Source organism: Natrix helvetica (assembly GCF_964273705.1).
Source record: "Natrix helvetica genome assembly, chromosome: 1".
Taxonomy (NCBI): Eukaryota; Metazoa; Chordata; class Lepidosauria; order Squamata; family Natricidae; genus Natrix; species Natrix helvetica.
Genome location: NC_138548.1, coordinates 122,280,225 through 122,307,634, shown reverse-complemented (window position 1 = coordinate 122,307,634; position 27,410 = coordinate 122,280,225). Strand labels below are relative to the sequence as shown.

Below are 27,410 nucleotides of genomic sequence, written 5' to 3'. Positions count from 1 at the left end.
TTCATATTTACTCTAGTATCTTAACTCAAATGTTTATACATATTACCATCATCATACCTCCACTTTTATTTGACTATAATTGTTTGAACGTCCTTCATCATAAATATAGCAGAATTTAATACATAACCACATACTGGCATTTCATTTACTTATTTATAAAATCCTCCATTAACATTCAATCCTTATATCCTATTCTAGCTAAACATCCATAATATTTAATAACAAAGTTTTCTAATCCTCCTTTCCAAATCACTGCTTACAATTTACATCCAATTTCCTTATATTATACCCATACATATATATAGATTATTATTATTATCCTTTCTTTATTTGACTATATCCTATATCATAACATTTCCCCCCTAATAATCAAAACTTAACTGTGTCTAGTTTAGTTCTCTTTTTTATTGTTATTATTATTATTGACCTTTATATATGATCCAAAAGGATTTCTAGCCTTCCCTTCACGGGTGTCATTCAATATTCATATCCAATTATTGCTTATCATAACGCTACACATTGTATACAGTATTATCATTATCAATTTTTTATTTAACTATACCTATTATCACTAAATTTCACTAGGTTTAGCTAGTAATTTTAAATTATACTCTTCCATCTATCAACCTGGTAACCACCATTCTTCGGTGCTGTTGTAACTTCAAACCATTGCTAAGCAAGTGGTTGTTAACCAAGGTCTACCTGTATTCTCCACCTCGTGGCAACAGAAGAAATCTGGCTTTCTTCTGTCTGACAACTCTTCGGGTATTTTAGCAAGGGGCTCTCTGCCTGGTTGGGTGGGTGTGGCCTAGTCAGCCTCCTGCACCACAAGGGGGGGGGGGGGGCTTTTTGTCCTCCCCGGGTTCTGGAGGCTTTCCTCGAGCCTCTGGGAGGGCGAAAATGGCCTCCTCAGGCTCCAGAGGCCCTCTGGAGGCCAAGAAATGGGCCCTTTTCTGGCCTTCCTGAACTTCTAGTAGCCCATTTTTCCCTCCCCAAGCCTCTGCGTGCACCCTGGACTTACCTGCATCCAAAATGGGTTCATGTGGGGACTCCTAGGAGAAGAGGGGAGGGGAGGGCCAGCCAGGAGTGGGATTTGGGGATTCTCCAAACTGCACAGACTCTTAGCTAGACATTCTCCCAAACCCCCATGAACCCCCAGCAGCCCACCCCTGTCGTAGCTCCTTTAACCCTCCTCCATAGGGTTTTGTTTTCCACATCCTTCACAACATGGATGGGAGAGAACAAACTAATCTTGAATTTTAGCAAAACAAAGTTACTGTTTCTCCAGTGGGATGCTCAGGCAATACCAGCAGTATCGCTGATAGTTGAAAGAAGTACTCCTGAAGGAACAGGTCTGTGATTTCTACCTGAAGAGCGGGTGGAAGCCAGAAGAGCATTTGGCTAGCTTTAGCTGGTGCAACAGTTGCAGCATTAACTGGAGCAAGAGGATCTTACTACAGTGATTCATGACATTGTCATTTCTCACCGAGATTAGAACATGGGTTGCTTTTAAAGTTACCCCTTGAAACTTTAATTGATTCAGCCTTGGTTGATTCATCCGAAGCAAAGATCCACAATGCATCTTAGCTTTGAGCACTGCATTGGTTTTCGATTGGCTTCCATTCTATGTTGATAGCATTTCCCTGATCTGCTAAGGTGGCAACTCTTGTCAAGGAAGGATATGAGATTGGTACAGAATGATCTGTTGTAACAAAGCCAGCTTTGCTTAATTATTAACCTCCTCCCATAACATGCTATTTGATCATCTCCTTGAGAAACGTGCCTAGTATAGATGACAAATTGTATTTGTTTATTAATTTATTTGCCGCCTCCCCTGCCATGAGGCTACTCTAGGTAGCTTATTTATTTATTTATTTATTTTATTAGGCTTATAAGCCGCTCCCTCTCCTCGAAGGGACTCGGGGCGGCGTACAATAAAAAATATATATTGTTTATAATAATAAACAGAAGAGAAGTAAAATAATAGAACAATGGGTAAAGAGTGACAAAGGAACAAAATGAGAATAATACATCAATATGGTAAGCAACAAAAAAAAGGGAGATGGTAGAGAGCAAGAGAACGGGGGGGGGGGGGGTGGAGTCTGCCATCACTCTAGCAGCCACCTCCAGCCTGGAATAACCCCATCTGGCAACCAGCAGAGCTAAAATTGACAGGTTTGTCATTTTGTGAGTCTGCCTCCTTCCTCTTTTTGGAAATTGGGGATAACCTTTGCTCTTTTCTGGAACCTCACTGGTCATCCAGGAGTTGAAAATGGTTTTGAAGTCATTGCATTACAGGTAATCCTTGACTTTCAACACCAACAATCAGTTTAGTGACCATTTGAAGTTACAACAGCGCTGAAAAAAGTGACTTATGACCATTTTGCACGCTTACGACTGTTGCAGCATCCCCATGGTCATGTAATGAAAATTTGTATGCTTGGCAACTGGCATATATTTATGACGGTCGCAGTGTCATGGGTTCATGTGATCACCTTTTGTGACTTTTTAACAAAGTCAAAGGGGAAGCCAGTTTCGCTTAACAACCAGGTTACTAACTTAGCAAATGCAATGATTCACTTAACAACCCTGGCAAGAAAGGTTGGGACATAACTCACTTAACAACAGTCTCGTTTAGCTACATAAATTTTGGATTCAATTGTCGTAAGTCAAGGACTACCTGTAATTTTTTAATACCTTGGTGTAGTATGCAGTCTGACTCTTCTCAGTTCTTTTCTGGCTAACACAAATCAAGGATAACATACAATACAATAGCAGAGTTGGAAGGGACCTTGGAGGTCTTCTAGTCCAACCCCCTGCCTAGGCAGGAAACCCTATACCATTTCAGACAAATGTCTATCCAACATCTTCTTAAAGACTTCCAGTGTTGGGGCATTCACAACTTCTGGAAGCAAGCTGTTCCACTGATTAATTGTTCTAATTGTCAGGAAATTTCTCCTCAGTTCTAAGTTGCTTCTCTCCTTGATTAGTTTCCACCCATTGCTTCTTGTTCTACCCTCAGGTGCCTTGGAGAATAGTTTGACTCCCTCTTCTTTGTGGCAACCCCTGAGATATTGGAACACTGCTATCATGTCTCCCCTAGTCCTTCTTTTCATTAAACTAGACATACCCAGTTCCTGCAACCGTTCTTCATATGTTTTAGTCTCCAGTCCCCTAATCATCTTTGTTGCTCTTCTCTGTACTCTCTCTAGAGTCTCCACATCTTTTTTACATCGTGGCGACCAAAACTGAATGCAGTATTCCAAGTGTGGCCTTACCAAGGCATTATAAAGTGGTATTAACACTTCACATGATCTTGATTCTATCCCTCTGTTTATGTAGCCTAGAACTGTGTTGGCTTTTTTGGCACCTGCTGCACACTGCTGACTTATATTTAAATGGTTGTCCACTAGGACTCCAAGATTCCTTTCACAGTTGCTACTGTTGAGCAAGGTATCATCTATACTGTACCTGTGCATTCCGTTTTTCTTGCCTAAATGTAAAATCTTACTCTTTTCAGCATTGAATTTCATTTATTAGATAGTGCCCAATGTTCAAGTTTGTCAAGATCCTTCTGTATCTTTAGCCTATCTTCTGGAGTGTTGGCTATTCCTGCCAGCTTGGTGTCATCTGCAAATTTGATGAGTTCCCCATTTATTCCCTCATCCAAATCATTGATGAAGATGTTGAAGAGTACTGGGCCCAAAACAGAGCCTTGGGGTACTTCACTGCATACTTCCCTCCATGTAGATGCAGTTCCATTGAGGACTATATGTTGAATGCGATTGGTCAGCCAGTTACGAATCCATCTGGTGGTGATGCTGTCCAACCCACATTCTTCTACTTTATCTAGTAGTAGGTTATGGTCTACCTTATCAAATGCCTTACTGAAGTCCAAGTAAACTATATCGACGGCATTCCTCTGGTCCACTAATTTTATCACTTTGTCAAAGAATGCAATAAGATTAGTCTGGCATGAATTGTTTTTGACAAACCCATGTTGGCTTTTGGCTATTACTTTGTTTACTTCTAGTTGTTCGCTAATTCGTTGCTTATCTTTTCCAGAATCTTCCCTCGTATTGAGGTCAGGCTGATAGGTCTCTAGTTTCCTGGATCTATTTTTTTTCCTTTTTTGAAGATGGGAACTACATCAGCTCTCTTCCAGTCCTTTGACAGTTCCCTGGTGCTCCTGGATCTCTGAAAGATATAGTTCAGTGGTTCTGAGATCTCATCTGCCAGTTCCTTCAGAACCCTGGGGTGTAATCCATCCAGTCCTGGTGATTTGAACTTGTCTAGGGTAGACAGGTGCTCACTTACCATTTTCATGTTCGTTTTCCCAAAGGATGCCAGCTACCCTCATCTTGTCAATCAATTCTTCCTGTTGGCTGTGATTAAATCCACAATAACAGAAAGAAGCTCTTTCTTCCACTTTTTGACAAAGTTATCAGCAAGAGATAAGAAGAATTTATTAGACCTAATTGAAACCCCCTATTATCCCTGTTACATGCCTTTGTGCAAGCCTGATCATCTGATATGGAAAGGCCTCATCCATTTCTCTGCTCTACCCAGGTGGTCTGTGAAAAACTCCCAGTGGTATCACTTTCCTTTCTCTTTTTCTTTGTATTGTTACCCAAATACTTTTTATAGGATTTCCATTATTTGCCAAATTTTTGTTCAATGTATTTTATTTCTTCATGTACAGTGCAACGCCCTCACCCTTTCTATTCAGTTTGCTTCTTTTGAATAAATTACACCCTTCCCATGTTGTGCATGAATCACGAGCATTATCCAACCAAGTTTCAGTGATGCTTATTACATATTTGTTTTCCTGAATTAGGATCTCTGGTTCTCCCTGGGGAAACTGATGTTTGACAGAGCAGCTGTGTTTTTCCTCTCCCTTGTAGATTGTAAGGGGTGCATGCTGATCAGTATCTAAAGATGTAGGAGTGTTAATTTGGTATAAAGGCTGGCTGAGTGATCTCTTTTAAAGTGCCTGCAGCCTGTTTCCCAAATTAATGAACGCAACTAAATTCTGGTCATCTAAACTAAGACTCCTGGAGCAGAAGATGAATTGCTGCTCCAAGCATTCTACTTCTTTGGGAAAAAATACCTTTCTGATTTATGTTAGTCCATTCAGTCATGTCCAGTTCCCAGACTGTCTGGATAAGTCTCTGCAGTTTTCTTGGCAAGGCTTTTCAGAAGTGTTTGCTGTTGCTTCCTCGGCCTGAGAGAAGATGACCGGCCCAAGATCACCAAGCTAGCTTTGTGCCTAAGGTGGAACTAGAACTCAGCTTCCTAGTTTTTTGCCTGATGCCTTAACCGCATTCACTGGCTCTCACTTTAGATAATAAGGAACACTAATTAGCTCCAAATTTAAAAAAAAAAGTGATATTATTACTCAGGCCTCCAGTTGCAACTTGCTTTTTTACTAGTTACATTTTCGTGCATGATTAAAGAGGAAGACTGTATGAGTTACCATAAAAGCAAGCTTCCCTTTTGACCTCTGTCACTATCTAAAATATATTAGGACAGTGCAACTTTCTGTAGGCATATGATTTTGTTGCTTAACTGGGCAGCTGTATTTAGATTATTTTTCTGCAACCAACACATCTACTTTGTACTGAATCAGAATCTACAGGTACTGCATTTCCCTGCCTAACAATACTAAAGTTCCGTGTATTCATTTCTTCACATTTATAAAATTATATTAAAATAAACTATTGTGCAGAAAAGCAATGTCTTTCCAGAAGATCAATTACAAAAGGAAGGAAGGACAAAAGGTTAAAACACATTTCCTATTGTATAATCCTGTTTTGTATGTTATTCCTTTATTGGAATTGCAAGGTAATTTTATATAGCAGCCATTTTATCTGTTACTTTCTTCATTGCTTCTAGTTACTTCTAGAAACTGCCAAGTTTAGTTTCAGGGATGTTGTTGTTGTTGTTGTTTGCTACCTTGGTTCCTTTATTTTTGTTGTTTTTGTGCTTTTGTACTATTCTTTGTTTCTAAAAAAAATTTAACAACTGTAAACTACCAGTACAACTAGGAATCGGTCAGCATATAAATTTAATAGATTACTATCATTTTTCTACATCTTTAAAACAATATTAAGGTAATCCTCAAGTTACCATAGCAGTTGTACTGAAATTTCTGTCACTGAGTGATGCGGTCATAAAGGCAATATCATGTGACCATATCACTTAGCAACAGCAATCCCTGCAGTTCTGTTGCCATCATTAAGATGGCAACAGAAAGATCATGGGTCTTTAAGTAAGTATCTTCTCACAACTTTCTGCCAGCTTCAAACAATAAACTCAGCGGGGAAGCCAAGAGGAAATTGCAAGTCCCAGGTGGCTTGCCAGCAGGTATATAAGAGCTGCTATTGGGAGGAAGAGGGAGCGAGAGTTTTCTGCAGGTGGCTGGTGAGGTGTGGCGTGTGCACAGCAGGGCTTGGGTAGCTGATGCCAAGTGTTAACTCAATCTGCCAAACAAGCAGTTTTTGCCATGAACTGTCCAGAAGCACTGGGGCTTGGCACATTTTATGGCAGCTGTTGTAACTCTGATAGTTGATAAATGACTGGTCTACCTATATACAAATGTCTTCATATTGCAAAATGTATGTATTTCAAACCTTATTCTGACATTACACTGCCTTGCTAAGCCAGGTAAATAAATAATTTACTAAAAGTACTATCTTATTATACTATACTTAAATCCTTTTTCACTATTCATTAGGTATCTTGGGCGGCCAAAGGGAGAACAGACTGTATTAGTAAGGCCTCCATTCTTACGGCCAGAAATATCAGACGGACAGGTTGCTATGAAGATAATGGATAATGGTATCCAGGCTGAACTGAAGAGAACAAAGGTGAGGAGGAAATGAAAATGCTGCACAAGCAGTGGCTTCAAATTATTCTCGGGGTTTTGGCAGTGTGAATAGGTATCCAATGATTACTTCCGGCATTGTTTCTTAGTAATGTCACTCCTTGCTTCTGCTTTTCCAGGCGTTGAACTTGAACTTACATTTCCTTTTTGTGTAACCAATACAACATAAAAGTTGTGTCTTAGATCATTTAGTTTTTGCTTTTCACTTCTCATCCAGCAACAGATACATATACGGTTTACAAAAACATTTGTGGAAATGCTGGAGGAGTAATTAGTCATTTTAAGAGCACTCCACGTTTATCCAACCAAGGACAATATTCATAACATTGATTCCTGACATTTTTCCAATTGTACCAGTGTGCTTTGCTTTTTTTTCTCCGCAGTCCAAAGGAAGCCTTGAAGTAACAGAGAGCCAATCTGCTGATGCTGAACCACCACCGCCACCCAAACCAGACCTCAGCCGCTACACAGGTCTGAGGACACATTTAACCCTGGCCACCAATGAGGGTAAGAGGGATTTGCTTGAATGACACCGTCAGTTATGCCCCTGGGTGATTGTCTGTATCAGGGAAATACCGTCTGCATGACTGCAAAACTAGGCTATTGAACTTAAAATGTAATGATTAGTTTTGAAGTAATTAGTGGGTCAGCTGATAATGCTGCTGAGGCAAGGTCTTATATGACAAAACAAGACAATCTTTATTGTCACTTTTCTGTGTACACAATGGCACACATGAAAATTAAATTCCATTAGCCACTCTCAGAAGAAAAAGAATTAAGACCTCAAATGTCCTCAACTGTGACTGTCACACCACCCTTGCAGTCACATGATTGCGTTGATGGTTGAGAGCAACCATCTCATTTATGACAGGTTGCAGGATCCCATGGTCACATTGCATTTTGTGACAATCTTTTTGCCATTTTCCATCAAAAAACACCCATTGGACCATCTGAATTCACACTAGCAGCCACATGATTCGCTTAATAACCATTTACCATTTAATAACCATTTAATTTGTTTAGCGACGGTCATAAAACCAGATGTAAAATCAAGTTCAGTCAGGTGGAGACTGGATTTATGACAACAACAGTTTATATAACATAACATACCCTGTTTCCCCGAAAATAAGACATCCCCGGATAATAAGCCAAATCGGGCTTTTAAGCGCATGTGCTGAAATAAGCCCTCTCCGAAAATATTGCAACACAGCAGCAGCCATGAGGTGACCACACTCGCCACCTCCTGCACCTCCAAAATAATAGGACTTCCCCAAAAACAAGACCAAATGCTTATTTCAGGGGTCAAAATAAAATAAGACCCTGTCTTATTTTCGGGGCAACATGGTAGCAGCATAACATAACTTAAAAAGAAAATTCTGTGCTCAATTGTTGTTGTAAATTGAAGATATGATCTTAGTTGTTATTTTGGCCTATATTATGCCTCTGTGTGTTTAATAATAATGTATAGGAAAATATGGGTGGGTGTATTCAGCACTTTATTTTGCAGGTTTTCATTTGAGTTTCAGATCAGTATTACTGCCTCCCATCCAGCAGTGCTGAAAACTGAGGGACAGAGAGAAATATAATATTGAAGGGCATGATAGATAAACAAATACATATTTCTAATACATTTATATAACACAAAGTGTGTGTGTGTGTGTGTGTGAAATTCAGTTTTGATAGCCATACATTATTCTTCGTTTTTTTTCTTCTGTAATTTTTTCAGTTTTCAAGCACTTTTATGTGTAGTTTTTTTTTCCTTTTTTTGAAAATGCATGCATTTGCATTATAATTGCAATCTATGATGTGATCTCACAGAAAGGAAAATGTTCCTGTTACCCTGCTTTTATCTCCACCCTTTGTGCACGTTTTAGTTCCTGGTTGATTCTTTAACCTTCGGGAGAGATTACTGTAATTTGGTTCTCACAGTTCAATTATTTGCTATCAATGGCACTTGAGACAAGGATTCAAGGGCTACATTGAAACATCTAGGACATCCACACTCTTTTCCCTTTCTCTTTACAGATAGCAGTTTGCTAAGTAGGGACAGCCCTCCAACTCCAACCATGTATAAGTATCGACCTGGCTATAGTAGCAGCAGTGCTACAGCTGCAATGCCTCACTCCACCAGTGCCAAGGTAAATAAGCTTGCTTACCATGAAGAATATAGACTGTGGTAGATGAACATGCAGGGGGAGGTGTTGGAAAGGGAATTTGGTTTGAGACTATAATGTCTTAATTGGATTGATGTACATTTTACTAAGGAAAGAGAGAGAGAGAGAGAGAGAGTGAGAGTCAGACTTCAGACTTGTTGGATCTACCTTTATACTAGAGCTCTGAGACCTACTAATTGGAGCAGATGAAAAAATGATGGATCAAGGAATCGAAATAGTCATCTGTTGAATAATGTATAGGGGGAATACTTTTCATATATAAATATAATTCTTATTTCAGAACAAGACTGTTAATCTAATTAGAACTGAGAAATAGACTTGCTTAATCATTCGATTTTGGAGAGCGTTAATTAAAATTTTCCAGAGATATTTTTGCTCATTGCTGCTCTATAAAATACTTACTCTTATGCCAGAAATACAGAACTCTAAAAAAATATTTACAAGTAGTCCTCAACTTAACAATAGTTTATTTAATGACCGTTCAAAGTAACAATGGCCCTGAAATAGCAATAGCATTTAGACTTTTATACCACTTCATAGTGCTTTACGGGCCCCTCTAAGAGGTTTACAGAGTCAGCCTATTGCCCCCAACAATCTGGGGCCTCATTTTACTGACCTCGGAAGGATGGAAGGCTGAGTCAACACTGAGCCTGGTGAGATTTGAACTGCAGGCAGCTGCCAGTCAGCAGAATTAGCCTGCAGTAGTGCATTCTAACCACTGTGCCCCCGTGGCTCATAAGAGTGAGTTGTGATCATTTTTCACATTTATGACCATTGCAGCATCCTCATGGTCATGTGATACAAATTCAGGCAAAAATTCAATTTGGTAACTGACTCATATTTATGACAGTTGTATTCTCCTGGGGTCATTTTTCCCATCCTTTTGACAAGTAAAGGCAATGGGGAAGCTATTTACCAACATTCCTTCCTATTTTTAGTTTGCAGTATCTTGCATGTGACCTAAATTGCCCAAAGTGTTACATATAAATAACCTTAAGAGGGTTAATTGTACTAACATGCAGGAAAAAAATAGCAGGAATATTGTGATATTGTTAAAAATTGGTCTTTTTATAGTGACTCCTGCAAATCAAAAGGAAATTCTACTAAATTCTAGCAGTTTACTTCCAAGGAAGAGGAAACCTTCTCTATCTGCCTCAAGCTTCTGAATGAAAGTGGGAAATAAATCCAACAAACAATTCTAACAAAATTTCAGCTGTTGTCAACCATAGAATCATTGCATGCTCAAGTTTAAATTTATGTTAACCATGATTACATCAGAAGCCAAATTAGGCAATTGGGCTGTAGCAGCCAAATTATATTTTATTTTTCCATAGTTTTGCTCCCCTAATTGTCCACTCATCCCTTTTCTTCCATCTTCTCCTCCACCCAAATCGTAATATAGGATGTCTCATCTTCAGACTAGCTATGTAAAACATAGATACAATACAATACAATACAATAGCAGAGTTGGAAGGGACCCTGGAGGTCTTCTAGTCCAACCTCCTGGCTAGGCAGGAAACCCTATACCGTTTCAGACAAATGGCTATCCAACATCTTCTTAAAGACTTCCAGTGTTGGGGCATTCACAACTTCTGGAGGCATTCTGGAGAACATTTGAAATATGTTCATCCCCAAAACACGAAACTGACTCCTCATCCCGATAAAACCCCTTTTATTTAGTTTAAAGTTAATTCCTCTGCAGCAAAGTCCCAGCCAACAGTATTTCAAGAGATTTCACAACTACAGACCTTTATCAGGCTTGGAGAGCTGCTAGGCCAATATCTTCCAAATGCCACTCTGTAGCTGACAATACTTGGCAAGAAGTCAGGAACAGAAGCTCATCCTAATTAATTGAACTAATTGTCTCCTGCAAACTCCACTCCCCTTTTGCTCCTCTTTATTCCCTATGGGAGGGGCCTTTCACCGTCCACCTTGTGGCTTTACTCCTGAGTCGACCCTTGTTCCTTAGCTGCTCCCTTCTCGTGTCAGCTCTGCGCGTGCGACACTAGGAACAGGCTCCAGCTGTTTTTCTGCCCCACTGATGGCCAACTCTGAAGGTAGCTGATAACTGTCAGACGGCCATGGCCCCATCTCTGCCTGTGACGCCGAGCACTTGTCAGAGCCTTCTCCAGACTCCAGGACTGGCCCATGGTCCTCCCCAACCTCCTCACTATCTGTTGGGCCACAACAAAATATGTTAAGCTGTTGTATGATTTATTATGTATTTGACAGTTTTGTAAAAATGCATTGTATTCTGGCTTAACATAGTATTTTGATGCCCTGTGAATTGATTAACTAATTATAGCAAACTCGGCTTAGAAATATAAACGAACCCATCTCATCCACAGCATTTATAGCTGAGGTAGGATTTAAATATATGTATCCTAGATCCATATTCAGGATTGTGTCATATTATGCTGATTTTCAGTAAGTGAATTACTATAACGTGTAACTTGAATAACTTGTAAATTTTCAATCTCTATATTGAGAAAATTATTTTCCTTCTGATATGCCCATAGGATGCCTTGAAGAAGGAGATAGCATACTTTATTTTTCAGTTCTTATGCAGAGCCTAGGAAGCTATCGAATGACTCTTTTATTTATCTTTTGTTCCCTATAACAGCTAAGTCGGGGAGACAGTTTGAAGGAGCCAACATCTATTGTTGAAAGCAGCCGAAACCCCAGCTACCGCTCCGAACCAAGTTTGGAACCAGAAAGTTTTCGGTCACCCACCTTTGGCAAGAGTTTCCATTTTGATCCTCTATCCAGTGGTTCCCGTTCTTCCAGCCTCAAGTCAGCTCAAGGCACAGGCTTTGAAATGGGCCATCTTCAGTCAATCCGCTCCGAAGGCACTACTTCCACATCTTACAAGAGCTTGGTGAACCAGACACGCAATGGGAGTTTGTCATATGACAGTCTTCTCACACCTTCTGATAGCCCTGACTTTGAGTCGGTGCAGGCAGGTTCAGAGCCAGACCCGCTCATGGGATACACTTCTCCTTTTCTTTCAGCCCGTATTGCTCAACAGCGGGAGGCTGACTTGCACAGTCGTTTTCCAAGCTCGGGTTCACCCAAGCACCAGCAGCCTCGTGATGCTTCACCCGTCCGCTATGATAATCTTTCGCGCCATATTGTGGCTTCCATGCAGGAACGGGAGAAGTTGCTACAGCAGTCATCTATGCCACCACCGTTGGCCAAAGAGGAAGATACAGGCCTAGGGGACTCTGGGATACAGTCCACACCAGGGTCAAGCAATGCCCCACGAACAAGTTCCTCTTCGGACGATTCAAAACATTCACCTTTGGGCAAAAACCCACTCACTCGCCCAGTGGCACCTCGCTTTGGAAAACCAGAACCACCACATGCACTTAGAGTGCGCGCACTGGGCTCACCAGACCAGCTTTCATCCTCCCACCTGGGCAAATCTATGTCTTACAGCAGCCAAAAACAGTCGCTTCAGGCTGTCGTCCCAGAGACTGAGGAGGTGGCCTTGCAGCCTTTACTGGCACCAAAGTAAGTACAAGTGACACTTGTCTCATTCTTTAAGTGTTCCTTGACTTAGTGGAGGATGAACCACATTTAGATCTGCCCCACCACTGCTCTGGCAAAGGATTCCAAGATAATTGTGATTCCTTCCAGCAACATCTGAAAGAAACGGCTGGGAGTGATCTACAGATAGTGTCTGCTCTCGTCTGTCCCTTTCTTTCCCTCCCTTTTCCTTCCCATTCTCCAGTGTGTGAACCAATCCATTTCCTCACCCTTAGCTCTACAACGCAGGGTACATTGCATAGTGTCCCATTCCTTTTGGTGAGCTGTGTGGGTCTGTGAGATGGCCATTGGCTTTCATATGAGATGCTTGAATCTTTATATTGCCTGCCTGATTACTACCTCATATATAAAAACACTATAAGTGATACAATCCATCTTCCTGTTTTTCTGTGTTCCTCTTCCCTATTTCTTGTGTATTCTTATGATACTTTTGAGACCATACTCAATAAGCAGATGGAATAGGTTATAAGAAGTAGTCCTTTTGATATATGTGCCCTTTCCTGCAACCCTTTCTTGGTCTGTAGTATACTTTCGTTTATCCCTTCCATACAGTGCTGCATTTTGGCTAAAGGTGGGATTCCCAGTGTGTAGAGTCCTATTCTCTTCTGTGTTTAGCTTCATCGTCCAAGGACTCTAAAATATTTCTACTGCCTTGTCAGTTCTTTGTGGGCTGACAATCTGCTGCTGTTGTATTTCCCTTTGCATCCCAGGCAATGCCAATATGTATTCCAAATTTTCCTTCCCTTAAGCTAGCTGCGTGTGAGGCATCCTCCATTTCCATTGCCATTGAATGAGTGCTCACTTCCTGATGCCCTTGTATCCTTCCTTTTTCCCAGAGACGAGGTGCAGATGAGACCCTCTTACAGCAAGTCTAATGGACAGCCCAGGACTCTGGGCTCAACCTCACCCATCCCTGGGCAGCCACCTCTCAACAGTCCCACTCGAGGAGGAGTCAAGAAAGTCTCTGGAGTGGGGGGGACCACATATGAGATTTCTGTATGAGGAGCTGATCTCCCCACTGTCTACTCCTCTTTGGCTGATTTCCAAGCGTCCTGTCCCTGATGAGCAGGAGGCACGGATGTTGCTCAGCAAATGGTTGCTCCATCACATGCATGGACTTTTAAAAATAAAGAAATAAATCCAGGTTTCGGTGGGTGGGGAGAACAGAGGGGACAAATTACCTTTTAAAACTAAACTATCGAAGAGAGTTTCTAAACACTACAATGGGATCTCGGCCTTGCTCACCTCCACAGCCTGCACTCTTCCCTCTCAGTCACCAAGAGACTGCAGTTTGTCGCACACTGCCGAGAGTGAAGGGAAGGACTTGGTGTCAGCCTCCTCGCACAGAAGAGAGTGCCGGCTGTAGCCTGTCTTGCTACCAACAGAACAGTTAAACTTGTGGACCTTGTGCAATCGCTCGCCTAGTGCGGTAGGGGTTGATCATTTTTAATTTTTTTTTATTATTACTATGGATTCTATATTTTTCCTCTTCTGAGTTACTGGGTGTGTGTGTATATATAAATATATATAAATATATAAATATAAAAAGAAAAAGAAATTATATCTACCCATAAGTAAGGGAGGCAAGCCTGGTCATAACTTCATCAGCTGGGCCTGAGGAAACCATGTCTAAACCACGTTCAGAAGAATCAGGTGGGATAGAGCAGATTTGGTTCACTTTCAGTGAAAACCACTGGAAAACCACCACCCCATTTGATCTGACCTGGTTTTCTCTGCCTCTGGCCAAGCACGTGCAGCCGGATTTGTTCCAGGAGGGAGCATCCGAAGGCACCATTTCTATTATCTTTGGGTTTTGGTGTTGAAAATTTTTCCCACAAATACTCTTTTTTTCCCTGAAGATTTCGGAAAACTAGGGGAGAATTTTGGTTCATGCGTTTTCAGTATCCAGACAGATCTCTTTTTGAATGATGCCCAGAGAGCAAACACTGTTCTCTCTAAACCAGGAAGCATGGGAAATACTCATTATGTATCATTACAGCCTTGGATTGAGGTGCTAAATGGAAAGGGTAGCAATGGGCCTGAGTCCCTTGTGTGGAGATATTATTTGCATTTGGTAAATCCTCCCAAGTGGTTTCCTGTGTTTTTTTACCTTGCTTTTATGAAATGCTCCATATGAATTACTTGTAGTGTCACAGTTCTTTATTCCCAAACTGAGCAGGAGAAAGAAGAGAGAGAGAGAAAAACTAACCAAAAAGCAATATTTTTTCATATGCCAAAAATCTCTCATCACTTGTAAAAGCCCATGTCAGTAGAAATCAGTAATCCAAGAATCCAACAGTCTCAAGTCTCTACTGAATCTTTCTCTACGGCAATATCTAAACTGTGGCCTCCGTTAAGCCACACTTTTATTTTTATTATGACTAGCCATTTTAAAATGAGGAATAAAAGAATACAATGAGCCACTTCCTCTATCCTTGTGTAGTTTTTATTCTGTTAACTGGAACATTGTGGATGGTTGTCATCAGTGTTGCTAGCAGTAGGCCCAGAATGGTTCAGTAGATCACTAGCTTCTGGAGTTTGGCCACTATAACTGCAACCATTCTGCTAATTCAAATGGTTTTCTTGAACAGGTAAGTGAGGACTATGCATTGTAACATTTACAACCCAAGAATTACACAAACAACTATGATGTAGCCGGGGATTTATAATCCAGATTACAGATCTTGGTTCAGTAAGTTTCTAATTGCCTCAGGGGTTATGCCCCCTATTGGGTATTTTTCAGGTAATATGTTTTGCCAGTTTAGTGCTTCTAGATTTGTTACATTCATCCCTAGAGAGCATAGCACTTAATTATAATGATTAGGGATTTAGGCTGGGGGGGACGTAGCTCTGGTACAAGCTCATTCACCCTCTACACCTAAAAATGCCTTTCTAACTCCCAGTGAGAAAACCTGTCAAGCACTGATCAAGATACTTCTCTAATTTATTATTAAGTCTGGTGTCACCTCACTTCAGACTCTAATCCTATTTAGAGGTTATTTCTGTTAGGAAAATGTAATGCTAATTTATATGTAGGAGAGGAACCTTGCTCACCCAAGTAAGTTTTTGAGACTTTAGAATACAAATGAGATAATACCAAAGAGTCTTATGGCACATTAAAATAGCAAATTTCTTGTGACATAAGGTCTTAGAAGGCATTTTTCAAATCCAAATCAAGTTGAGGATAAAACTAAGCAACCCCAGTAGAAAAAGGGAGAAGCAAAACAAAGATTATGGAAGAATCTATAAATTCTCCTCGAGTCTATTTTTTTTGATGCCAGTGAAAGTTTTCTTGCTTTAAGGCCTACCTTTTTTCCAGGAACTCAAGGTGATAGTATTACATTCCTCTGAATCCACACCAGCAAATTTGTGAATGTTCTGTCCCAAAGTCGCCCCACTGCAGCTCATGGATGGTGAACATGAATATATACTGTATGGAGTTCTCTGATCCTGGGGCGGCATTTTAAACGCTGCAAGTAGTCCTCAACCAGTCCGTAGCGTTCTGACTGTTGGTGGCACGTCCATTTGTGCTCTTATGATAGCGATCTGGATGCTTGTCAACCCGTTCACACTTACAACTGGCTGCCAAGCACTCCATGATCACATAATTGCTATTTGCAAGCTGCCCTGCCAGTTGTGAGCCAGTCGTGAAGTTAACAGGGAAGGTCCCAAGTCTCTGGGATAAGTCTCCTCCACCCATGCACCTTCTCTGACCCACAACACATCTTAGCATTCTTTCACACCCTTGGGTGATTCTCATTGGATGCGCCCCATGCACCCTCCATGATCAGCACTGTGCCTCTTGCACATCCAACCTGCGGGATGCCTCTCACCCACTCATGCATTGTTCTCAACCCACATCTATGACTCTAGTGTACCTTCCCCAACCACTCCCCATATCCTTGCACATTCTCTTGCTCCTTCCTCCACCCTGCAGGCCTGAGACTTGCAACTTCCTGTCCTGCCAGATTTCCTACTGACTTTGGTTGTGGGATCCGGCAGGAAGTTGCCTCACTTAATGATCATGGGATTCAGTTAATGACATCAGCTGTCATTGTAGGGATTACCATCCCTAAGTGGTGTCATACTTTAACAGCTGCATTGTTCAACAGAAATTCTGGTCCCACTTGCCATCATAAGACAAGGACTTAACTGTACACCTGTACAGACTTCCCACTGACACCAGTGAGATTTTACCTTCTGATTTAAACTGTGGGCTAAACTATTTTTGTTGCAGCCATAAACAAAAAATAATTAGGTTTCCTTAACAGTGCAGGCATATTTTTTATCCCACTGTGGCTATTTACACCTGGAAAAACATGTAAATCTTTTGATTAGGAATTTCTGATTATTCGTGTAATTTAACCTTAGTTCTGAACCAAGGGTTAGCTAATGCTACATTGCAAATTAAAAAACAGGTTTTGAAAGCACAATTTCTGTTGAGAGCCAAATTCACTCAGAATACTAAAAATGTGAACTTGAGTTAATCAAATGCCGTATAACCTCATTCACCAGACATCTTTAAAAAGTGATTAACTAGGTAATGTGAGACAGAGAAAAGTGCTAAAATGGAATGAATTTTCCTTGAATGGTTTGGTGAGTGATTGCAGAAACATAGAGGAAGGGAATGTGCATGTATAATTTGATTGAGCAAGAATCAATAAAAATGCTTCCACTCTATTTAATGCACTGGACCATGTCACAGGCTAGAGAAACGGAACTATGAAAGTAGATGATGTTGTAAAAGCTATTAAATTTTTAAGATCATTAAAATTCAATAAAATTGTTATATATTTTGTCTTCAAATATAGCAGTTTGAACTGTCTTTCAGAACAATAAAGAATTGCTAATTTATTATTTCACTGATATGACTGTCCACTTCCTAGGTGGCTGGGTGATCAGCAAGGGTTAAAGACATCTAACAAAGGGAAAAAATAAAGCATATAATGGTGGGGCAAGATGTCCAACTCATATTTACAAATGAGCCAGTGCCTCAGAGTGAATCGGAACTTAAGATCTTTTTTAAAGATTGTCAGGGTTGGAGACAACTGCATTTCAGAGAAGGAGCTATCATAGAAAACATCCCCACTGGATCCCATAATGTATTTTTGTGGGATCTATATTACATTATATATTATATAGAATACTTTACAAGTGGCATGTAAAGGTAACCTATGATTAAAGTCAAACTGATTTTTAGAAAAGGGGATGTGTAAATTTCCAGATAATTTTGGATACTTAATAGACAAAATTATGTTTATCTACTGATTCTACATTTTTCATTATGGATGCACCTTAATTTTAAAAAATGAAGTTGTCAGAAATTGGTATTATGATTTTTGTGCAGGCACACCTATGAAATTTATATATGTGCTGAGAAAAAATAATTTTAAAAAATGTTGAATGAGCAGATGAGAGATGATCAAAACAACGTAATTATAGATTACACTAAGAAAAAAATGTGCTGTAGAAAACAACAGACATCTGCAGAAAGTTTCATATCAGAAACCAATTGTAAGAGATGCTACTCCCTTCATTTTCAAAATTTGTAACATAATATAGTTTCTCTATAAAAACGTAACAGCTAGAAATGCTTTCATTGCTGATTCTAAACTACCAAACTTTGGGCAGGTACAATTCCCACAGAACGGCTCCACAAACCATTTGTAGATATTGGTTACAATAGTAGAGAAATCTGCTACTCCTGAATCTGTTTTTTCCTGATTCTTAATTCATTTTCCAATTTTTTTCATAAAGCTTTGATGTCCTCTAAAATTTGCACATTGCCACAAATGACTGTCATATTGTGTGTATCTTGGACAGCTCCGTTCCCTCAGCTTTGACATAATAACCTTGCTCAAATAATTTAAGATTTCAATATAGCAGCCCAATAGGACAACATCCGGCATACGTTATGGATCTTTTAAAAAAACTTTTAAAAGACACGTGGTTCAGCTAAACCCAGGAATTATTACCTAGGTACATTAACATAGTAGAATTTCTCAATCTAAAGGCTTGTGAGAAAGCAATTTAATAATCTTTGTGGTAAGATATACCTATAGTATACAATACAGTATGTTGGATACAATCCAGCCAAATTTAAGCACTTTACAAGTGCCTTAAATTCAGAGGTTTAAAACATGCCTAATTTTAATTTTATTTTAACTCCAACATTATAACATATTACAACATAATATTCCAACAATATTAATAAGATACTGCCAATATGCAAACAACCATCTCTGAATTTTGAAATGGAATGAAAATAATGTGCGCATGTCTATTTTGGCTTAATGCTTAACACAATAGCTGGAAAAACTCTATTGATATGTTAATGGGCAAGTCTTCATGAACAAAATACAAAGGTTCAGTGCTCGATCAATGTATACTAAAACTTTGAAATGATGTTAGCATGTTGGGAGAAGCTCCAGTAAGCAAAGTAATGGAAAAGAAGAACAAGGACCTAGTAAGTGAAGGAAATTACAGTAGACCCTCTTTTCTAATGCTTTCATAAAAAGCTGATATAAACCCATGGCAGCAATCTGTAAAGGGGAGGAGGAGGAAGAGGAAGATCTTATCCAGACTTACAGGAAATGGATCCACTTAAGAGGTGCATGAAATCTTTAGACCGCTTTTGAAATGTATTCATTATTGGCTTTCCTTCTTAGGCCAGTTTGAAGACAAGAATGGCTATTTTTCTTGCTGTGGGAGGATTCCATATGACATAGCTAACTTACCTGATTTCCTAGGTTGGAAAAAAAGCAGCCTATATTTAAATGAATACATTATTGACCTAAATTGCTAATATGTGTGAAAAGATGCACCAGTGCGATTTCAACAGAATGCACGTATTGTGGATACAACGTTGGTGTCAGGAAAGCAAAATATATCTGCTATTTCTTCCCACATCAGTTAGGGCAGGAGATGATGGTGAGTCCTTCCTGCAGAATGTGCCTTCCTTTCATTGTTTGGAATGGTCATCTCTACTACTGGCTGATTGATTGTGTATATCTAATTTGGCTCTTCTTTCTAAGTCAAAGTTGCTGGAAATTTCAGCATATTCTTTCACATTTGTTCTCTACCTCCTTTCTGTTTGCCACGCGTGTGCATTTGTGCAAACTGTAAGTCTCTTTGGGACAGAGGGCTATTAAATCAATCCTTCATTAAATGTATGTACATAACTGGTGCTTTATAACATAAATTAATTTGCAATATTTAACTCTTGAAGGTCCTGCTGGCATTTGGGGTTACACTTTCTTCTGTATAATATTTCCTTGGCTATATTTAAGAAGGTTCTCCAACTTTCTTGAACAACTGGTTAGATTGCTCAATGGTTCTTCCCCTTAAGGCAATTTCTCTTTACTTGTAAGTTTATTTCTTTGATAATGCCAGCTATACACGTGATATCATCGAGCATTACCCACAGCGTTTCCAGAAGTAGGCATTGTGGTGCCTGTGGGCATCAGTCTGTTTCCAGACACCACCCTTGGCGCCTGCTTTATCTGACAGTAGATTCTTTTAATTAAAATTAACATAAGAAGTGAGTAGTTGGCAGCTTGTAAAGCAAAGTGTACCTCTAGCATTTTCATTTACAAGAATGGATCTAAAACTCAGAGAGGAAAAAAGTTTAAGAAATGCTCACTTTAGCAACACAAATGATGGATGACCACAGCCCAAATGTCCTGTTTGGAGGTGTGTCCACCTGTGCAAAAGACGGGCAAGAAATTCAAGGTCAGAGAGTCCTCACAATTGATCATGGTAACTTTCTGCAACAAGCTATGCTTCCTTTTATGGCAATTATTTCGTGAGATCACCCATGTCACACCTTCAAAATAAAATGCATCCATTAGCCAAAGAGATCTCTGCATGTCCCTGCCTTACAATAATTTGATAGGCTAAAGATACTCATATTCTTCGACTGCTATTTATATGACTTGTGTTTTGTATTTCATGTCTCTTCTTAATTCTTCAGTTTATCAGATAATTTCATGCTTTGACTATTGCTTACCTTCTCTCTTGGGCATAGAGAAGGTAAGCAAGTTGGGCATAACATAAAATATAGCTGAATGCTTTACAGGATTATTGTACAGTACTGAAACTTGGGGGGGGGGGGCACAATGACACACTTTGCTTATTAGTAAAAACATTATAGAAGTGTTGCTATACGTACCGCTAATATTTTCCTCTGGAACAGTTTAAGTATAAAAAGGGCCATCTGTGGTGTTAAAGAAAGCTGTAAATGGTGAATAATGTTAGATTGGGTAATGGATAGACACACACAGGCTTAACGGTAACAGCAGCTCTTTATTAAGTACAACAAGTGAGAACAATCCAGCGAAGGTTGGGTCTGACAGCAGCCCTTTTATAGGGAGCTGTCAGATCTTTTGACCAATAGGATTAAACCTCTGTTCCCGCCAGAACAGAGGACCTTGGTGGAAACCACTGTAGTTAGAACAAGTATCTAACAAATAACATGTATGATTTTGATATATTATTGTAACCAAATGAAGAAATTAATATAGTTGCCAGAATCGAGTCCTGATTCTGGGGAATTATATTAATGTCTTCATTAACTCATTCTTAATTCATTTCATAATTCATTAATTCATTCTTCATGAATTACTCCCAACCTTTTAATTATGGCTAAATGGTCAAGCTGTTAATGTGTAAGTAAGAAGGTTAGGAGCTCCATAGGGACACTGAAACCAACACCTTCCGCTGACCTTATTTGAGAAATAGTTCCTGACTTCAGTTTGACTCCTTTTTAAAATTGAGTAGTATATTGTGACACACAAGACAGTTGTCTTTAGTGTTGTTTTTTATGGCTAGCATTCTCTGATACCTACCTGGACAGCACAAGTACATTTTTACAAACCAGTCAAGTCATATTTTCAGCATCTGGTAAGTATTTGACTTCGGTCATAAATCCTTCTGCTAACCTTTCAGGTTTTTTTTAATGGTTCAAATCATTTTAATGGACTAATCTGCAAATTTGAGGCATTTTTTAATACAGATTACAAGTCTTCAAAGATCAAAAAATTAAATACACCAAATGTAACAAAAGAGCCAAAAGTAAAAACCGGAATAGTTTATATTTTAAATACATATAAAAGCTTCAAACAACTTTTCACCAGCTACAATCTCTTGCTTATTCAAAACATCATAACAGATGTTCATTAGAACATCTGTTCTAATAGAGCATTTCATTAAAATATATCTGGCTTAGGGTCCCTCCTTTAAATTAAAGGGTAGACCACCGAGAATATGATGTTTTTTTCTGCCTCATGTCAGCTTTAGTTCTGCCAAAAAAAATCCCAACAACATTGACATCCCACTTCATAATGTTCTCTGATTTGAAAATACTGTACTAACAGTTGGATGCATTAAAAAATACGTTTCTCAGTAGAAATTTGACAGTGTTCAATGAATATTTCCTTTCATTGTCATGAATGTCATGTCAAATTTACCTAAAAGTAAATTGCAGCTAGAAGTGTTAACAAGACCATGATAATAAAACAATAATTTCCCACAACATAAAGCCTGTGGCATTCTGAAAACATTTCATTATTTGATAGCCATTGCTTTGCTGACTCTTTCCTATAGGAAAGCATAAGATCATCATCAGAAGAAGACATAGGAGAAGCTATACATCATAATAATTCCATTGTACTTCTGTGGTAGAGATGAAATGAGCTTCTTTCACAAAGAGTAGAGAAGCTGCCTATGCAGCATCTATAGACAAGCATAGCTAGGCAACATCTATCTAATTCATCCCAACATGGCTGAGGGAACAAAGCTTTCTGTCTGCGGCTGATGGTGCTACTGAGTTCAGAAGAAAGGGGAAAGTGCAAGCTGATCAAATGAAAATTTAAAATGACACATCATGACATATATTCATGATATATGAACCAATATATCCCAAAGCGACAAGCAAAGCTGGAAGTTTTGATGACAGCCTGAGTAAAATGATCAACCCAGAAAGGGATGAAAAACACAAAATCTATGACAAAAATAATTAGGAATGGGTTGGTAGAAAAATTGACCAATATCATAATGCTTATATAAAAATGGAAAATGGCTATATTTAAACTATTATGACTATATTCTTTGCTTTAAACTATTGAACAGCGTTACCAAAGATAGCATCTAAAATTATAAGCAGAAAGGATGGATTTCATAAAAGGAAAGCTCATCTAGTAGGGATTTTAAAAATATGAAAATGGGGGAAATGCTTTGTTTCTGAAAGTATATAATTATCCATCATATTAATTATGCATTGCTAAATATATGGATTTCATTGTTCCAAGAAATGACTATTTTAGATAGCGGAGAGTAAATGTATCAATACTGCTATGCAATTTCTTTCCTCAGAGGTTTGTGCTACTAAATGCTATTTGCTGAGGAACAAGAAGAAGAAAATGGCTGTTTGTCATTCATTTCTGAAGGTTTGAGACAAATTAGTGGTAATTAGTAGAGATGATGTTAATTTAGAATGGTTCCTGGGCCTAATCTGCATGGCTCTGACTGTTCTAAGAGTTTAAGTTGCCTATTAGTCTGTGACATGTCAAGAAAAGATGAGTGCTAAGGAAGTAGTCAAGTTATTCGATGGATTAAAGAGAAAAAGACACACTTTTCTGAAATTAGCACAGCGTTGTAACTCATGAAAATATGCTGATCTACTATATTATAAAATGCATAGCATAGTACCTGTGTAAAATACATATAGTATTTGTATCAACAGATTATATCAACAGAGGGATAGAATCAAGATCACGTGAAGTGTTAATACCACTTTATAATGCCTAGGTAAGGCCATACTTGGAATACTGCATTCAGTTCTGGTCGCCACGATGTAGAAAAGATGTGGAGACTCTGGAGAGAGTGCAGAGAAGAGCAACAAAGATGATTAGGGGACTGGAGACTAAAACATATGAAGAATGGTTGCAGGAACTGGGTATGTCTAGCTTAAGAGAAAGAAGGACTAGGGGAGACATGATAGCGTTGTTCCAATATCTCAGGGGTTGCCACAAAGAAGAGGGAATCAAACTATTCTCCAAGGCACCTGAGGGTAGAACAAGAAGCAATGGGTGGAAACTAATAAAGGAGAGAAGCAACTTAGAACTGAGGAGAAACTTCCTGACAGTTAGAACAATTAATCAGTGGAACAGCTTGCCTCCAGAAGTTGTGAATGCCCCAACACTGGAAGTCTTTAAGAAGATGTTGGATAGCCATTTGTCTGGAACGGTATAGGGTTTCCTGCCTAGGCAGGGGGTTGGACTAGACGACCTCCAAGTTCCCTTCCAACTCTAGTATTGTATTGTATGGGGAATGTACATTATAATATACTTTAAGAGATGTTTACTACAATACTTTAATATACTTAAAGGCACACATTTTCATGAGCTGGAAGTATGTTTGCTAGATAGTTCAGCACAAACAGCCTAGACACAATAATGGGAGTGAAAAGTACAGGTAGTCCTTGACTTACAATAGTTCATTTAGTGACCGTTCAAAAGTGCAATGGCACTGAAAAAAGCGACTTATTGCCATTTTTTCACAGTTACAACCTTTGTGGCATCCCCATCATCATGTGATCAGATGCTTAGCAACTGGTTCATATTTATGACTTGCTGTGTCCCATGAGCATGCGATCACCTTTTGTGACCTTCTGACCAGCAAAGTCAATGGGGAAGCCAGATTCACTTAACAACTGGGTTACTAATGTATCAACTGCAGTGATTCACTTAACAACTGCAGCAAGAAAAGTCATAAAATGGGACAAAACTCACTTAACAAATGTCTCCCTTAATAACAGAAATTTTGGGCTCAATTGTGGCCGTAGGTCGAGGACTACCTGTATATCACATCATAAAAAATGAAATCCATCCAGTGAGAAAAATGGTTTAATTGCACTAGGTGTAACCAAGTTCTGCTTGCTGATGAAGTACAGGAAGTAGTACAGCAACCTTTATGACTATCAAAGTATACCTGGTAAATAAGTCAGGCTATTTTGCAAGAGACATTGAAATCGCCATTACTTTAGCAAAACCATTTCAAAGGGCAGTTCTGGTATATTGCTGAGTTGGAAATCATTTGCATAGTTTACACTACTGTAACCTGCTATTAGGCTTAATAAATTCGGCAGAGGATCTCATTATTAAAAATAATTATAGCGTTGCTAATATTTAGATACACAGTTCTAGTACATTACACTTTGGTAACTGTCATGCTTTTATAATAACCTTCAGAATTGTATTTTCTATTACCAGTCTATTGCTATGCATAACTTCATAGTGCATACTTCAATTATAGCTTTCCCAACTATGTGAATTAACAGGAGAGTGAGCACATTTTGGCAAGTTTCTCAACAACAGCTCTGGTGTAATGTTTTGAATAATTAAAAAAAATGTAGTAATCCAAACTTGTGCCATATTGAAGGACATCCGTATCTGTATCTTTATCTCTCTATCAATCAATATTACATACATACACTGTATATACACAAACATTGGATATAGAAAGTCTACACACCCTTGTTAAAATGCTAGGTTTTTGAGATGTTAAAAAAAAACAGACCAAGTTAAATCAGATTTTTTTTCCACCTTTAATATAAGCAATTAAATTGAAAGACAAACAGAATTTTTTTAAGGGAGAAAAATAACAAGAAACTAGAATAAGGTGGCTGCATAAAGATGCACCACCCTTAAACTTTGTTGAAGCACCTTTTGGTTTATGACAGCATTCATTCTTTGGCAGTAGGAGCCTATCAGCATGGTGCATCTTGCCTTGGGAAACTTTGTGCAGTATTCCTTGCAAAAGCACCCCAAATCTCTCAGGTTGCAAAGACATCTCCTATGTACAGCCCTCATAAGATGACCCCACATATTTTCAATTGTTCAGGTCTAGGCTCTGGCTGGGCCATTCCAAAACTTTGACCTTTTATTGAAGCCGTTCTTGTGTTGATTTGGAGGTGTGCTTTGGGTCATTGTCTGGTTGAAAGGTGAAATTTGTCATCTTCAGTATTTTAGCAGAGGCATGAAGATTTTGTGCCCAAATAGACTATTTGGAATTGTTCATAATTCCTGCACTTCCATTTCTAGTTGAAGAAAAGCTGTCCTAAAATATAATGCTGCCACCACCACGCTTCACTGTGGGTACATTGTACATTTAGTGAAGCAAGTTTTTGCGCCATAGTTTTGGAATTCAGTCAAAAACTTGGACTCACCAGACCATAACACATTTTCCCACATGCTTTTATCAGACTTGATGTGTTGCAAAATGTAACTAGGTTCAGATATTTATATTTATAAGAAATGGCTTCTGTCTTCCCACCCTACCCCAAGACCAGACATGTGAAGAGTATGATACATGTAGTACACAGCCAGTATGTTCCAGAAATTCCTGCGTCTCCTTTAATATTGCTATTGGCCTTTTGGCAGCCTCTCAGACCATTTTTCTTCTTGTTTTTTCATCAATTTTGGAGGGGCAGTCGATTCTTGGTAATATCACCATTGTGCCATTTTCTCTCTACTTGTTGTTGAATGTCTTCACTGTGTTCCATGTATATCCAATGCTTTGGAAATTTTCTTATACCCTTCTTCTGACTAGCATGGCTTTTGCTCTAAGAGGCAACTGAATAATGATTTCTACCAACAACCAGTTCATCAAACTGCTCAGAAACTTAACAACCGGTTCTCTCAAAGTGGTGCGAACTGGCTGAATCCCACCACTGTGATAGATGTAGCAATGCCAAGTGACAGCAACATCAGAAGGAGTATGAGAAGCTGAAAAAGTACCAGGCCTTTAGAAGAAACTAGAGATAATGTGGAAAATAAGGGCCAAAAGGGCCCCAGGGATGGTAAGAGCACTCAAGATTGTGACTCCTAAGAGTGAGAATGGCTCCAAAAGATCCCATGAACAACATTAGAGCTCTCTGGTAGAGAACCTGAGATTGAGGAAGACTTATCCATAGGGGTAAGAAGATAATTCTTAAAGATTTATATGGCCACCCACCTTAAGCAGATCTGGGTGGTTCACAGTACTGTAAACTTTTCTATTGAAGGCTGGATTTAAAATTTTGTTACCAGTTGAGCCTCCAGTATGATATTACATGGATTGACCTGTCAAATCCTGGTCCTAAAGATGACCCAGGTTTCATCAACTGTAAAGAAATTTAGTTTTATTCTCATGTGATAATTGCCAGTAAATTACAACTCAAAACTTTAATCTCTCCCTCAACTTGCAAGGAATCTGTCATGCACACACCTTTTGATACTGGAAAACATCAATACAGCAATGTGACCCATACATTCTTGTGAGAAATGCCAAGCTTGATAGCAATTTCCTTTGAGTGACCCAATAAGTTTATCAATCTTTTGCACCTGAAACTCTTAGGTTGCTGACAACTTCATTCTGGATCACACAAATCAGCTATTCCCAGAATTATCTTTACATTTGGGGGAGGTGAGGTGTCAGCAATGCACAGTATTCACATCAACATGCTGATTGCCATAAACAACCTAATTCGGGGGTGAATTTTAACTGGAGGGACTCTTTCAACAAGAGAAAATTTAACCAGGGTGTGTTGCTTAAATTCACTTACGTTTCGAGTTTTCATTTCATAAACAATGCTCTCACATTTTTTTCTCACAGCAACTTCACAGCAAGTGAAATAACAGATGCTAAAGAAAACGCCAGAGTTTCTAGCACAGTGACACTGTCATCCATAAGTGCTTTATAACACTGAAGGCACTATTTTTCATTCAGTTTTTATAGTTCACCTAGCACAAACCCCTCCCTGC

General features: G+C 39.1%; 1 protein-coding gene across 2 annotated transcripts in view; it reads left to right on the top strand.

Annotated features, from left to right (window-relative positions):
• ZDHHC5 (zDHHC palmitoyltransferase 5) overlaps positions 1-15,032 on the top strand; it is a 79,972-nt gene extending 64,940 nt beyond the window's left edge. For both annotated transcript variants that reach the window (XM_081935560.1, XM_081935559.1), the window contains exons 8-12: positions 6,737-6,869; positions 7,270-7,393; positions 8,912-9,024; positions 11,684-12,573; positions 13,446-15,032. In XM_081935560.1, the coding sequence (XP_081791686.1) occupies positions 6,737-6,869; positions 7,270-7,393; positions 8,912-9,024; positions 11,684-12,573; positions 13,446-13,611 (1,426 nt within the window). In that variant the 3' untranslated portion in view covers positions 13,612-15,032. The remainder of the gene's footprint in view (positions 1-6,736; positions 6,870-7,269; positions 7,394-8,911; positions 9,025-11,683; positions 12,574-13,445) is intronic.
• The last annotated feature ends 12,378 nt before the right edge of the window (positions 15,033-27,410 follow it).